General features: G+C 39.0%; 1 protein-coding gene across 1 annotated transcript in view; it reads left to right on the forward strand.

Annotated features, from left to right (window-relative positions):
- PRKDC (protein kinase, DNA-activated, catalytic polypeptide) overlaps positions 1 to 12,568 on the forward strand; it is a gene marked incomplete at its 5' end in the record, with an annotated part of 202,177 nt that overhangs the window by 69,216 nt on the left and 120,393 nt on the right. The window contains 6 exon segments of the mRNA XM_015568649.1: positions 1,730 to 1,829; positions 3,399 to 3,532; positions 6,350 to 6,604; positions 9,646 to 9,869; positions 10,975 to 11,183; positions 11,679 to 11,811. Coding sequence (XP_015424135.1) covers positions 1,730 to 1,829; positions 3,399 to 3,532; positions 6,350 to 6,604; positions 9,646 to 9,869; positions 10,975 to 11,183; positions 11,679 to 11,811 — 1,055 coding nt within the window.

Below are 12,568 nucleotides of genomic sequence, written 5' to 3' on the forward strand. Positions count from 1 at the left end.
GATTTAAAATCAGCCAGGCTTCCTATGGTTCTGGATGAAGTCCGTATTGTTTCTCTGAGGTATTAATCAATTGTTGTGCGCGGCCTTAATTTCCCGGTGTTTATCTCTGCCGCCATCTTAGTTTCTCCTCTGTTTATTTTTTTAAAAGACATGTTAAACTCTATTATCCTTCAAGTTGATAGCCTGCTATGGGCAAAAATGCTTAAAATTTAGTCCTTGCCATAGTTTACTATTGCTTTGTTTACCTTTATATCTTATGTTGTTTTTTTCAATACATGAAACTTTTTTAAAAAAATATATATTTTATTGATTTTTTACAGAGAAGAAGGGAGAGGGATAAAGAGTTAGAAACATCGATGAGAGAGATCTATCAGCTGCCTCCTGCCCGCCCCCTACTGGGGATGTGCCCGCAACCAAGGTACATGCCCTTGACCGGAATCGAACCTGAGACCCTTCAGTCCACAGGCCGACGCTCTGTTCACTGAGCCAAACCAGTTCGGCAACACATAAAACTTTTAAACCCTTTTAAAAATCACTGCTATGTTTAAAAAGTATAGACAGGAACTTTTTCTTGTTAACAGATTAAAATAGGTTTTATAAGGCTCTTTTCCTAAATAACCATTTTACTATTTTAGTTCTGTTCTTCTGTAGTGATCGTATTATCCTATGTAATAAAAGGGTAATATGCAAATTGACCAAATGGCAGAATGACCAGTCACTATGACATGCACTGACCTCCAGGGGCAGATGCTCAATGTAGGAGCTGCCCACTGGTGGTCGGTGCACTCCCACAGGGGGTGTGCCGCTCAGCCACAAGCCGGGCTGATGGCTGGCAAGTGCAGCGGTGGTGGTGGGAGCCCCTCCTGCCTCTGCGACAGCACTAAGGATGTCCTACTGATGGCTTAGGCAGTCGGATATTCCCTGAGGGCTCCCGAACTGCTAAGACTGCTAAAGGGTGCAGGCTGGGCTGAGGGGACCCCCCTCCCAGTGTAAGAATGTTGTGCACTGGGCCTCTAGTTAAGCTATAATATAGTTTAACCTACATAAGAAGAAGGGGAGGTCAAGTTATGCCCCTTAAATGAAAGCCTTAAATTGAGATACACAGGCTCTTGTGTGGTATGTGGGTTTTATAATATATTCACAGTCTCTTCCATCTTAAGTCCATTACATGAGTCTGTGCTTTGGCTGGCCAGAGGGCTGGTGGGGCAGTTTCTAAACAGGTGTGGTATTGCTGTATGTGTGAGTGTACTCCATAACTATCTTGCAATTTTCTTTTTTTCAATCCTCACCCAAGGATATTTTTCCATTGATTTCTTAGAGTGGAAGAAAGAGGGAAAGACAAAGAGAAATATCAATGTGAGAGAAACACATCGATTGGTTGCTTCCTGCACATGCCCTGATCAGGGCCTGGGCCTGGGAGGATCTTGCAACCGAGATACGTACCCTTGACCGGAATCAAACCCCCGGGACTCTTTGGTCTGCAGGCTGATGCTCTATCCACTGAGCCAAACCAGCTAGGGCTGCCTTGCATTCTTAAATATGGGTTTTGATTTTGGATATGCAATGTAAATCATTTATTTAAAGTTTAAATTCTGAGGGATGAAAAGATACTAACTACTGTAAATTTACCTCTAATTGAAAACTACACCAGTAAAACTATAATACTAATTTATTTATTAATAACCAGCATATATCTTCTTTGGACTTATATCTTTGTACTTGAGAACAGGTACAGTTCAACAATGTCATGATGCCATTGATCACCTAAGGCGTATCATTGAAAAGAAGCATGTTTCTTTAAATGAAGCAAAAAAACGACGTTGCCCACGGTAGGTGATATTCCTTCAATTTTTCCCCAACATAAAGTGAATTCTCAGTTAATGAAGGAGAATTTGGGAGGAATGTGTGGAATATGCAGAATTAGTTTTAAAAAAAATATTTTTATTGATTTCAGAGAGGAAGAAAGAAGGAGGGAGTGATAGAAACATTAATGACAAGAGTATCATTGATTGGCTGCCTCCTGCATGCCCCACAACCTGGGCATATGCCCTGACCAGTAATCGAACCATGACCTCCTGGTTCATAGGTTGACACTCAACCACTGAGCCACACCTGCCAGCCAGAATTAGTTTTCTAAACAAGGAATGTGTGGAAGTATGAAGAGTCAGTTTTCCAAAGATATTAAAAAGCTTTATCTTTGAAATTGCTTGGCTTAAGGTATTAATTTGATCTTGGTTGGGACAGTGGATATTATTTGAAAATTCATTTGTAACAATTTATTTTACCTTCACTAATTTGAATACCAATTTGATGTGGAATTATTTGCCTAGAATATGTATGGACTATTTTGGAGTAAATTTGAAATATAAGAACTAAGATATTGAAATAGAAGGATTTTGACAGACATGGAATTATAGACTTACTAGTGGCCCGGCGCATGAAATTCGTGCATGGGGTTGGTGTCCCTTAGCCCGACCTTCACCCTCTTCAATCTGGGACCCCTCGGGGGATGTCTGACTGCCGGTATAGGCCCGTTCCTAAGGATTGGGCCTAAACCGGCAGTCTGCTGCCATGGCTTTGTCTGGAAGGACGTCCAGAAGGTCTCCTGGCGTAATTAGCATATTGCCCTTTTATTAGTATAGATAGATGAGATGAAGCTGTTCATAGCCAAGGTTGGGTTGTTGAGTGGTTTCTAGTCTTTGCTCTCATTTTCATCCCAGCAGGCCTCATTCTCAGACAGGATGGGGGTGTGCCATGCATTAGCCCCTGTGCAGGGAACTCTGGTGTCCGCTGATGGCTGCTGCTTTGTAAAAGCATTGACTGGATATTAGTATGTCCTCTTTTAAAATTTATTCTTCCACATTCTACCATTAACTTATATCTCTTTAAACCATGAGTTCTCAAGCTTGAGCATGCATCAGGATTAGTTGGAGGTTTAGTTAAAACACAGGTCACTGGACCCTGCCCTCAGAATCTGTTTTAGTAGGTCTAAGGTGGGGCCATGAATTGGCATTTCTGCCACATTTACAGGTAATATTGAGGCAGCTTGGCCCAGGGATCACAGCTTGAGGAGCACTGCTTTTGATCATAAATGCTCTTTTGCTTTCAAGAGCAGTGTACAGGAAACATAAAAATACTTGGTGCTATATTTTTAAAGAAATGTTTTGTAATTTTCCCTGGGGGTGGGGGAAGAAGGCAAGTAACATTTAGGGACTATTTAACGTGCCATTTTTATTGTATTCTAATGATAATCATTAAAAATAAATTGAATGCCTTTTACTGAGATTTCTACATGTATCATTGTGGCAAATTTGAGTTTTTGACTTCTTAGACTCTTGGGTCATTTAAATGCTCAATATTGGGTTGTATATGATATACCTTGTGTTATCTCCATATAGGGGATTTCTACCTGCGGCATCATTGTGTTTATTGGATGTGGTCCAGTGGCTTTTAGCCAATTGTGGGAGGCCCCAGACAGAATGTCGACACAAATCCATAGAACTGTTTTATAAATTTGTTCCTTTATTGCCAGGTATGATGATCTTTATGCCTTATAAATGTTGGGTTTTGCTTTACCAGTAGTTTAGAGATGTGTACTTATTTAAAATGTATTCTTTACATTATTTAGATGAATATAACAAATAATATGTTTCTAATAAACATAACATTAAGTATGTTTAGTAATCATTACAGATCACTTGTATATAAATGATAAATTATGCGTGTACATTTCTCAGAGTTTTAGAGAAGGAAAGAAAAAATGCTATTTTGATGTTAGTCAAATGGTACAGAGGAAGTATATTTAGAATTCTCCAGCATCTTTTTTTATTCCACTACATTTTTGCTTTTCTATCCCATTTAAAAGAAATAAAGAAGAGTTGGATTATCATTGCAGTCGTTAACATGATGTCAATTAAGATTTAAAAATCATATTAATGTTAATGAAATAATGTAGTTGTTTTATTTCAGTATGTAATTAATAAGAAACTGATAGTCTCCTAAGTCTGAATGATCTCAGATCATTGTGATATTAAAGGAAAGAAGTGAACCTGTGCCTTTCAGTAATGAATGTTCTACACCAGTAAACTATACTTACACACTTAAGATAATTACTGACAGTGCACTACGAATCATAGTAGAGAGGCAGTTGTCTTTAGAAAGTGGGGTGGAGTACTACTTTGGGGCTTTTTCTTCATGGGTGAAGAGATAAAAATTCATGTAATTCTGAAGCTTAGAAGGATTCTATGTTTTTTTATATTATGAAATATAACATTATATACTATATTTTATATACTGTATATTATAATTGTATTCATTCTATATATTATATGTGGCATACATATAATATACATACTATAATTTTACTATACATACTATAATTTTATTTATATTGTAGAATTGTATGTTTATATTTTAAATTTAGAGAATGTTTATTATTTCATATTTGCTTACAGCTTTTAGTTAAAGTTTGTTTTATATGTTAAATTATTCTTATACCAATTATAAAACGGCAGTGAAGGGTGACTGGGTAGAGGGGTGGGCATGTGTTCATTATTTTTAAAGGAAACTGAGGCCCAGATATTACATAGGTAGAACTAACTACTCGTTGGGAATCCCTACTTCATATCTGGGTGTCTGGCTCTCTCTCGCCCACATGATTTCTAGTGATGCCAACTTGACTGATCCCAGACATTTCTGTTGCTGTTCTGCTCAATTTCCTCTACTAGGGACTGCATATATTTTCAATGAAATAAATGAGCTCTATCTCTTAGAATTGTGTTTGTTAAACTAAGGATGCGAAGTATGTGAACCTAGCCCTGCTACCAAGGTACAGTTTTTATAAAATTAATAAACATTCCTTGACTTACCTCCAGTGTCTCCTCCCATGGTGCCTATGCCCCTCTCTCCTCCATCTTTTCCACGATTGGTTTTTAAGGGACAGCGCTAGGCATCTCTTTAGATCAGAGGTCCTGTGTCCTGAGGCCAGCACCATGAGGGGGTGCTGGACACATCAATGCCCAGATCAGGGGACGCAGTAACAGGTGCAGGTATGTTCCTGTGAGCTGTGTCAGGAGCCTCTGCTGAGACTCAGTGAATGGGAGCCTGTTACACAGAGCCAGCGTGACAGACACCCACTGTCGTGAGGAGGATGGTGAAAAAGGGAAGAGAGCTGGGAAGGTTCCAAATGTGCTTTCCTGATTTTCTCAGCTCGTCTCTCTTTTCTCATGTTCTCTTGTCTTCTTTCTCTTCTGTTTTTTTGTGTCCTTTATTTCTATACTTTTTTTTATCACTTTCAGCTAGCACTGAATGTAAAATTTAAATATCTAATTTTCACTCATTATTATAGTTTTATTTTCTGTCTTTTCTTAGTGAAAATAATAGAACGGTTTAATACTTCTTTCTAAAGCAAAACCTGAAAACATGATATTAATCTTTTACTTTTACAACTTGTGGTAGGTAGTTTTTGACACAAAAGAAAAACTGTTTCTTCTGAATACATCAGAATTATATTACTGTTTTGGATTCTTCATGAATGTCGTTAGACTGAAAACAGTTTGATCTTTCAGAGCCTCTCATATCAGAGAATACAAAATATAATTTTATTTTTTAATTTAGAAATGATTAATACTTAAAAGAAAAATCTTTTATCAAGCAAGTCATTTGTCTCTTATTTAACAAATAATACTTACTGTATGGAAGACTCCATTCTAAGCACTTTAAAAATTATTAACTACTTTAATTCAGTTAATCTTTGAAATAACCTCAGAGGTAGATACTGTTATGATTCTCATTTAAGGTTAAGTAAACTCAGACATGAGAGGCCAGGTCCCTGAAGCTGAGAGGTAGCACACCAAGACAGGGATATAAGAATCACAGTGTTTTTGTGTGCCCATTCCTTAAATTATTCTATTAAAAAGGAATAATAATATTAAAGAAAAAGGGCAAAAGAAAGGGCACGAAGTTTAAAGCTATTAAAATGGTGTCCAACTATTTTTATTACATTTAAAGAAATAGGAAAGAATGGCTTTTGGTGGAAATGCTTTTGGCAGTAATTATAGTGAAACAGGTTGTGAGTGCTATAGTAAAAAAAAAGATTACTCTGGATCATTGTGAAATTTTGCTGTTCTGAGAGAGAGTTTGTGTGGGATTTTAATGGAAAGCTATACTTGAAATATTGTGTAGTGCCAGTCTTGTTCTGTTCTGATTACATTTCTTAACTTGAAAGACTTATTTTCATTTTCTTTATTATCGGGGGATGCTATTTCTAATTAGGAGCAGTGATTGGATGAAATAATTTTATTATGTGATAGTTATTTACATGTGTGTTTAGTTGTGTTTCTTTTTTCAGGCAACACGACTCCTTCTTTATGGCTGAAAGACGTTATCAAGAGAAACGACGCTTCCTTTCTCATCGGCACATTTGAGGGGGGAGGAGGGGGCTGCGAAGGGCAGTCAGGCATCCTGGCTCAGCCCACCCTCTGCCACGTGCCAGGGCCGCTCAGCCTGAGAGCCGCCCTGCAGTGGATGGACATGCTGCTGGCGGCGCTGGAGTGCTACAACACCTTCATCGAAGAGAGAACCTTGGAGGCCTCCGAGGTCCTGGGTGGGTGGACTTACCCCTCAGTTATTGTTCATTTCTGCCGGGAGTCTTTCTGGGAAAGGATCAGTGGGGTTTTTGATTTGACAGTTTGCTGCTGTCACAAAATAATAACAAGGGTGATAACATAGCATTTATTTAGTACTGTGCAAAGAGCTTTACCTGCATTCTTACTTAATCTCACAATGAGAGTGTGAGTATAGATGCCACAACTGAGGCTACAGAAACCTGTTCTTTTTGCCCTGTCCATAGGTTCTTGACCCTTTTAGAAAAATAACCTTTTGGGGTTTTTGTTTCCAGATTGTACATTAAAAGGTTTCTTCCTGACCTGAGACTTTAAGATCGCGTTCCTGTTTCTGTATAACGCGTCTTTGCTTTTCTTATTTTATATTCTGCAAGCGTTTCTATTGTTTGCCAAAAGGCAGAGTGTTCCTTAGCCCATGCTGGGCAGGAGAAGGTGGGCAGGCTCCATCCTTTAGTGACTTCATAGGACCTGTCAGGGCAGGAGAGGGCTGTGGGAGGTACATCTCTCCGAGGACAGAGCACTTGGAGCTGACTATTGGCTGTAGGCGAGTTCTCTGCTTCTTGGTTCTCTGAGCAGCATATGTTAGTCTTTGGAGATTTCACTTAAATCCTCTTAAGAGAACCTCAGTCTTGCTACTCAGAACATGTTCTGTTATTTAAATGATTTTTAATTTAGGTGGAGAATTACTGTGGTGGTGGTGGTGGCTGACTAAGGGAACTACCATTCTCTAGCTTTGTCAGAGGTGAAGTTCATATGTGGGAATCTGGGAGAGAAGAACCAGGTTATTTTCCTTCCTAGGATGGTAGAACCAGGCAGAGTGGGGAGTGTTTAATGGACATGTATGCACACACGCGAGGGTTCAAGAAAACAGATTTTATACCATTCTCAGGAAGTCTGAGTCTTTAGCATGAGATTCTGTGTGATTCTAGCATGATATCCTTAAAGTGATAGATTAAAAAGTTGTGAAACTTTAAAAATAGTAAAAGTAGCTGTGCAGATGCCAATAGTACCTTAAATATATTGTTTTAAGAGCTCTCATATATCCTCATTTTGAAAGTATGAGCAAGGAAAAAAGGCATAAAAATATGCAAAACCTCTTTTCTAATCACATTTCCTAATGATAAACATTATAACAGTTTAGTGTTTACTTTTCTAAACTTTTAATATATATTTTTTAAATTTTCATTTTTTAGTTAATGGATGATTGATTATACATGCTTTACTGTAATTTGTTTCTTTAAAAAGAAACTTAACAGTGTACTCAATGGAACCTAAATATGATAGGAGTTTTATAGTCAACATCATCCGCTTTAAAATACATTTTCTTTCCTGGAAATTTTGCAGAATCGCTGTCTTATTATTACTACTCCAGTCTCCTTACAATTTTTTAATCTTAAAGTATTATGCTTTTATGCTTATATATATATATATATATATGCTGAGCCAAACCCGTCAGGGCTATGCTTATATTTTTATGTATAATTCTACCTATGTCTTTGAAACAGAGGGTGTGTTTGTATAAAGGTTCTTCTGTGTTATCATTACATTTGTTATTAGGGCACTTTACACTCATTACCACCACAACATAATCATAATAAACATTTTTTATAATTATTATATATAAAAAGTAAGATTGTATGGTTATAATATTTTTTGTTCATTTAGATTTTAGTACTAAAACAACTTGTTCACAATAAACAAGTGCCATATTTGAATAATTCTAAAATAGACTTTGTTCCCACATTTAACATATCTATGGTTGGGGTGTGTCATAGCTCATAGTCTGTGTAGTCAAGAATAGTGGGCATTTGAGAATGTAATTCTTAATGTATTTTCTCTCACTTCCTTGACTACATAGTGACCTGTCATCAAAATTATTTTTTAATTATTTGACACTATAATTTATTTTCCTTAAATTTTATGAAAACAAGAATTGGAAACCATTAGATTTATAAAAGGATTTTTCATTCAGTCATTACCTTTACTTATTCTTTCAACACATGTATCACTATTTTAAATTGTCTCTTTGGGGCTCCAAAGGTCTACAGTCAATTTGAGGAGAGAAGAGTGTATCTTCCTCCCTCCTTCCCTCCTTCCCTCCCACCCTCCCGCCCTCCCTTCCTTCCTTCCTTTTTTTTTTTTAATCCTCACCCAAGGTTATTTTTTCCATTGATTTTTAGAGAGAGTGACAAGGACGGGGAGAGACAGAGAGAGAAATATTGATGTGAGAGTGACATTGGTTGCCTCCTGCATGTGCCCCAACTAGCACTAGGGATCGAGCCTGCAACCGAGGTACATGCCTTTCACTGGAATCGAACCTGAGACCCTTCAGTCCACAGGCCAATGCTCTAACCATTGAGCAACCGGCTAGGACTGTGTTTCTTTTGTTATGCAGGAGACGGGCAATTTTGAAAGGGATGGAGGTGAGTAAGGAGCACAATCATATTTTCAGATAGATGAGTTTCATTTTGTTGTTCTGAAATTTTATGATATACCCGTTTGAAGATGACTGCCATAATTGGTCTCTCTGTCACCCCTTTGAAGGACATTTAGGTCGTTTCTATTTTCTGTTATTAAGAACAGTGCTAAAATGAGCATCCCTATAAACATATCTTGCAACTACTTCAGCAGAATGAAATTTCAGTGCTGGATCAAATCATATGAATCTCTCAACATTTAACAGAAATTGGCATACACACTTTTTTAAAGCTTTTGGTATGATTTGCCAAATTGCCCTTTAAAAAGATCATATTAATTTATATTCCCACAGCTAGTGTTTGAAAAGCAAGCCCTAATCTTCAGTAGATGTGTTCTTACTCTGAGTTTAAAGTTGAATTCTGTTTGGGTGGTCTTAATTCTGAAATGAGAAGAAATAGTGCCATTTTATTCAGCTTTTATTGAGCGTCTTCTTTTACATTTGAATTTTGACTACATCATGACTCTATTTAAAGAAGAGGTTTCACATTAATCTCATTGGAGTTAGAGAAAACAAATGTTGATATTTTAATGCATTTTTTTCTAGGTACTCAAACACAGTCTTCACTTTGGAAAGCGGTGACTTTCTTTTTAGAAAGCATTGCTATGCATGATACTATGGCAGTTACAAAGAGCTTTGGCCCTGGGATAACAGATAACAGACTCAGCCCACAAGAGGAAGAAAGATATAATTACAGCAAATGCACAATTGTCGTTCGGATTATGGAATTTACCACAACACTGCTCAGACTCTACCCAGAAGGCTGGAAGGTAGGGTCACTCCTGCTCTCTATTTGAGGACAATGCTTGGCACTGGAAAAATATGTATAAAGTGACTATTAGAAGTGGTTTGGGCTGTCTTAGAACTTTTCATTGCTGTAGGAGTTACCTAGTTTTGAAAATAATAAAACTGCACATACTTCAGATGCTCATTGTGTGAATAAAAGACAAAAGCTTTCCTGAATTTTTATTAGATACTAGGGGCCCGGTGCATGAAATTTGTGCACGGGTAGGGTCCCTAGGCCTGGCTGGTGATCGGGGCCCATTGGTGTCTTCCTTACCCTGTCTGCCGGCTGCTGGCCGGGGCCTTCCTTTGTTCCACGCCTCCCCCTGGTAGTCAGCGCACATCATAGCGAGCTGCCGAACTCATGAGGGGACAATTTGCATATTAGCCTTTTATTATATAGGACTGCATTTTCATACTACAATCAAATATCTACCTTAGGAAACATGAATTAGCAAATATTTATAAGTGTATCTGTCAGGCTTATTATATAAACAAATTCCAGTCAATCCATCTAGTTAATATATACTAAACGCCTACTGTATGCCAGGTTCTGTCCTGCGGATACAGCATTGACCTGACCCAGGGGCTGGGAAACTATGGGCCCTAGACCAGATACCACCTGCTACCTGCTCTTGTAAAGAAGGCTCTAACCCTGGCCAGGTAGTTCAGTTGATTAGAACATGTTCCAATATGCCAAGGTTGCGAGTTCAGTCCCTGGTCAGGGTACATACAGGAAGTACCAATGAATGCATAAATAAGTACAACAACAAATTGATCTCTCTCTCTCTCTCTCTCTCAAGTCAATAAATAAAAATTTTTTACAAAGAAGGTTCTATTGGAACACATCCAGGTTTATTTGTTCACATATTGTTCATGGTGGCTGTCCCACTAGAATGGCATTTAAGTAGCTGCAGCAGAGACTGTATGGCCCATAAAGCTAAACACGTTTATTGTTCAACGCTTTACAGAGAAAGTTTGCCAACCCTTGCCCTATCCAGGCAAAATTTCCCAACTTCATGGACCTTACACTGTAGTGAAAATCTAATTCTGACTAACAGATGTGTTCTTATCCAAATCTGTCTTTTACAGCTTCTTGAAAAGTATTTATGTAACACAAACCTTATGAAACTCTTGGTGAAAACCTTATGTGAGCCCTCGAGCATAGGTTTCAATATCAGCGATGTCCACATTATGAATCACCTTCCTGATGTTTGTGTGAACCTGATGAAAGCACTAAAGAAGTCTCCATACAAGGACATTCTAGAGAGGAACCTCAAGGAAAAAATCACAGCACAGAGGTGGGCATTCGGGTCATGCTCAGGGTTAGGGTTGGGAGTTTAAGGTTGCACCATGCTCTGGAGCCGTGTGGGCATTCGGGTCATGCTCAGGGTCAGGGTTGTGGAGGACTTAAAGATTGTACCATGCTGTGGAGCTGTGTGCTGGTCTTCCCTAGCTCCATTTCTTCAAGTGAGGAATCTCATCAATGAGGTGTTTGGTGCAGAGGATCGCATCAGTTGTTTGAAAATCATCTATTCAGCAAATGCCTTCCCTGCCCCTTGAACGCAAGCCTTGCATGTGGCTTAACCTTTGTTGATTTCCGTGGCTGGCTTAGTGCACGGGCCCCTGGGTTTGTGTAGCCATGTTTGTTTTGCAGGGCAGCATAAGCTATTTGAGTACTGGGTATGTAGTTAGTAATACATTCATAACAGAATGCACACATTTTTCAGTATATCCTATAATTTAATGAGCTTGGCACTCACGCCGTTTTCTTTTTGCTTTCCTCCTTTGGCCAGCTTTGAGGAGCTCTGTGGCATTGACCTGTATGGCCCTGATGCTTACGTGGACAGGGCCAAGTTGTCTTCTTTCGTGTCAGCTTGTAAACATCTTCATCGAGCTGGGGTCTTGCATGATGTATTGCCATCTCAGGTAACCACATTTTGTTTTTACATGTTTTGTAGCTTCAATGAGCTAAATAGTCAATTTATTTATATTCTTTTTTGAACATCCTTTATGGGTGCTGAAATGGGAATTATAGAAATACTTGCTTCCAGACATGTAGGTATTACCAGGAATCCTATCTAATAATAGCCAAACATGGTAATTGACCATACCTTTGCTATGCCTCCCATTGGCTAATCAGCATGATATGCAAATTAACCACCAACAAAGATGGCGGTTAATTTGTATATACCGGCTGGGAGCGAAACAAGCCAGGCGGCGAAAAACAAGCAGGGTGGTGGAGGTGGGAGCAAAACAAGCCGGGTGGCGGAGGAGGGCGGGGGTGAAACCAGCCAGGCCAGGCGGTGGAGGGAGGTGGGGGCAAAACAAGCCGGGCGGCAGAGACGGGAGCGAAGCCCACCTCAGCGGGTTTCACTCCCTTCTCTGCTTTGCTCCAGCCGTAGGAAGCCCTATTCTTGCAGGAATCTTCCTGCAACGGCCTTTAGTCTAATCTAATAAAAGAGAAACATGGTAATTGGCGTACGACCGCTACCCTTCCCATTGGCTAATAAGGGAGATATGCAAATTAACTGACAGCCAAGATGGCGGCCGGCAGCCGGGAAGCTTGAAACTAACATGAGGCTTGCTTGCTTCAGTGAGGGAGGACTCCAACATTCCCGCCTGCCTTGCAGGCCTCTGAGCCTCCAGTTCAAAACATTTTAACAAATATAGAAGCTAAAAATAA

Source organism: Myotis davidii, unplaced genomic scaffold (assembly GCF_000327345.1).
Source record: "Myotis davidii unplaced genomic scaffold, ASM32734v1 scaffold452, whole genome shotgun sequence".
NCBI lineage: Eukaryota > Metazoa > Chordata > Mammalia > Chiroptera > Vespertilionidae > Myotis > Myotis davidii.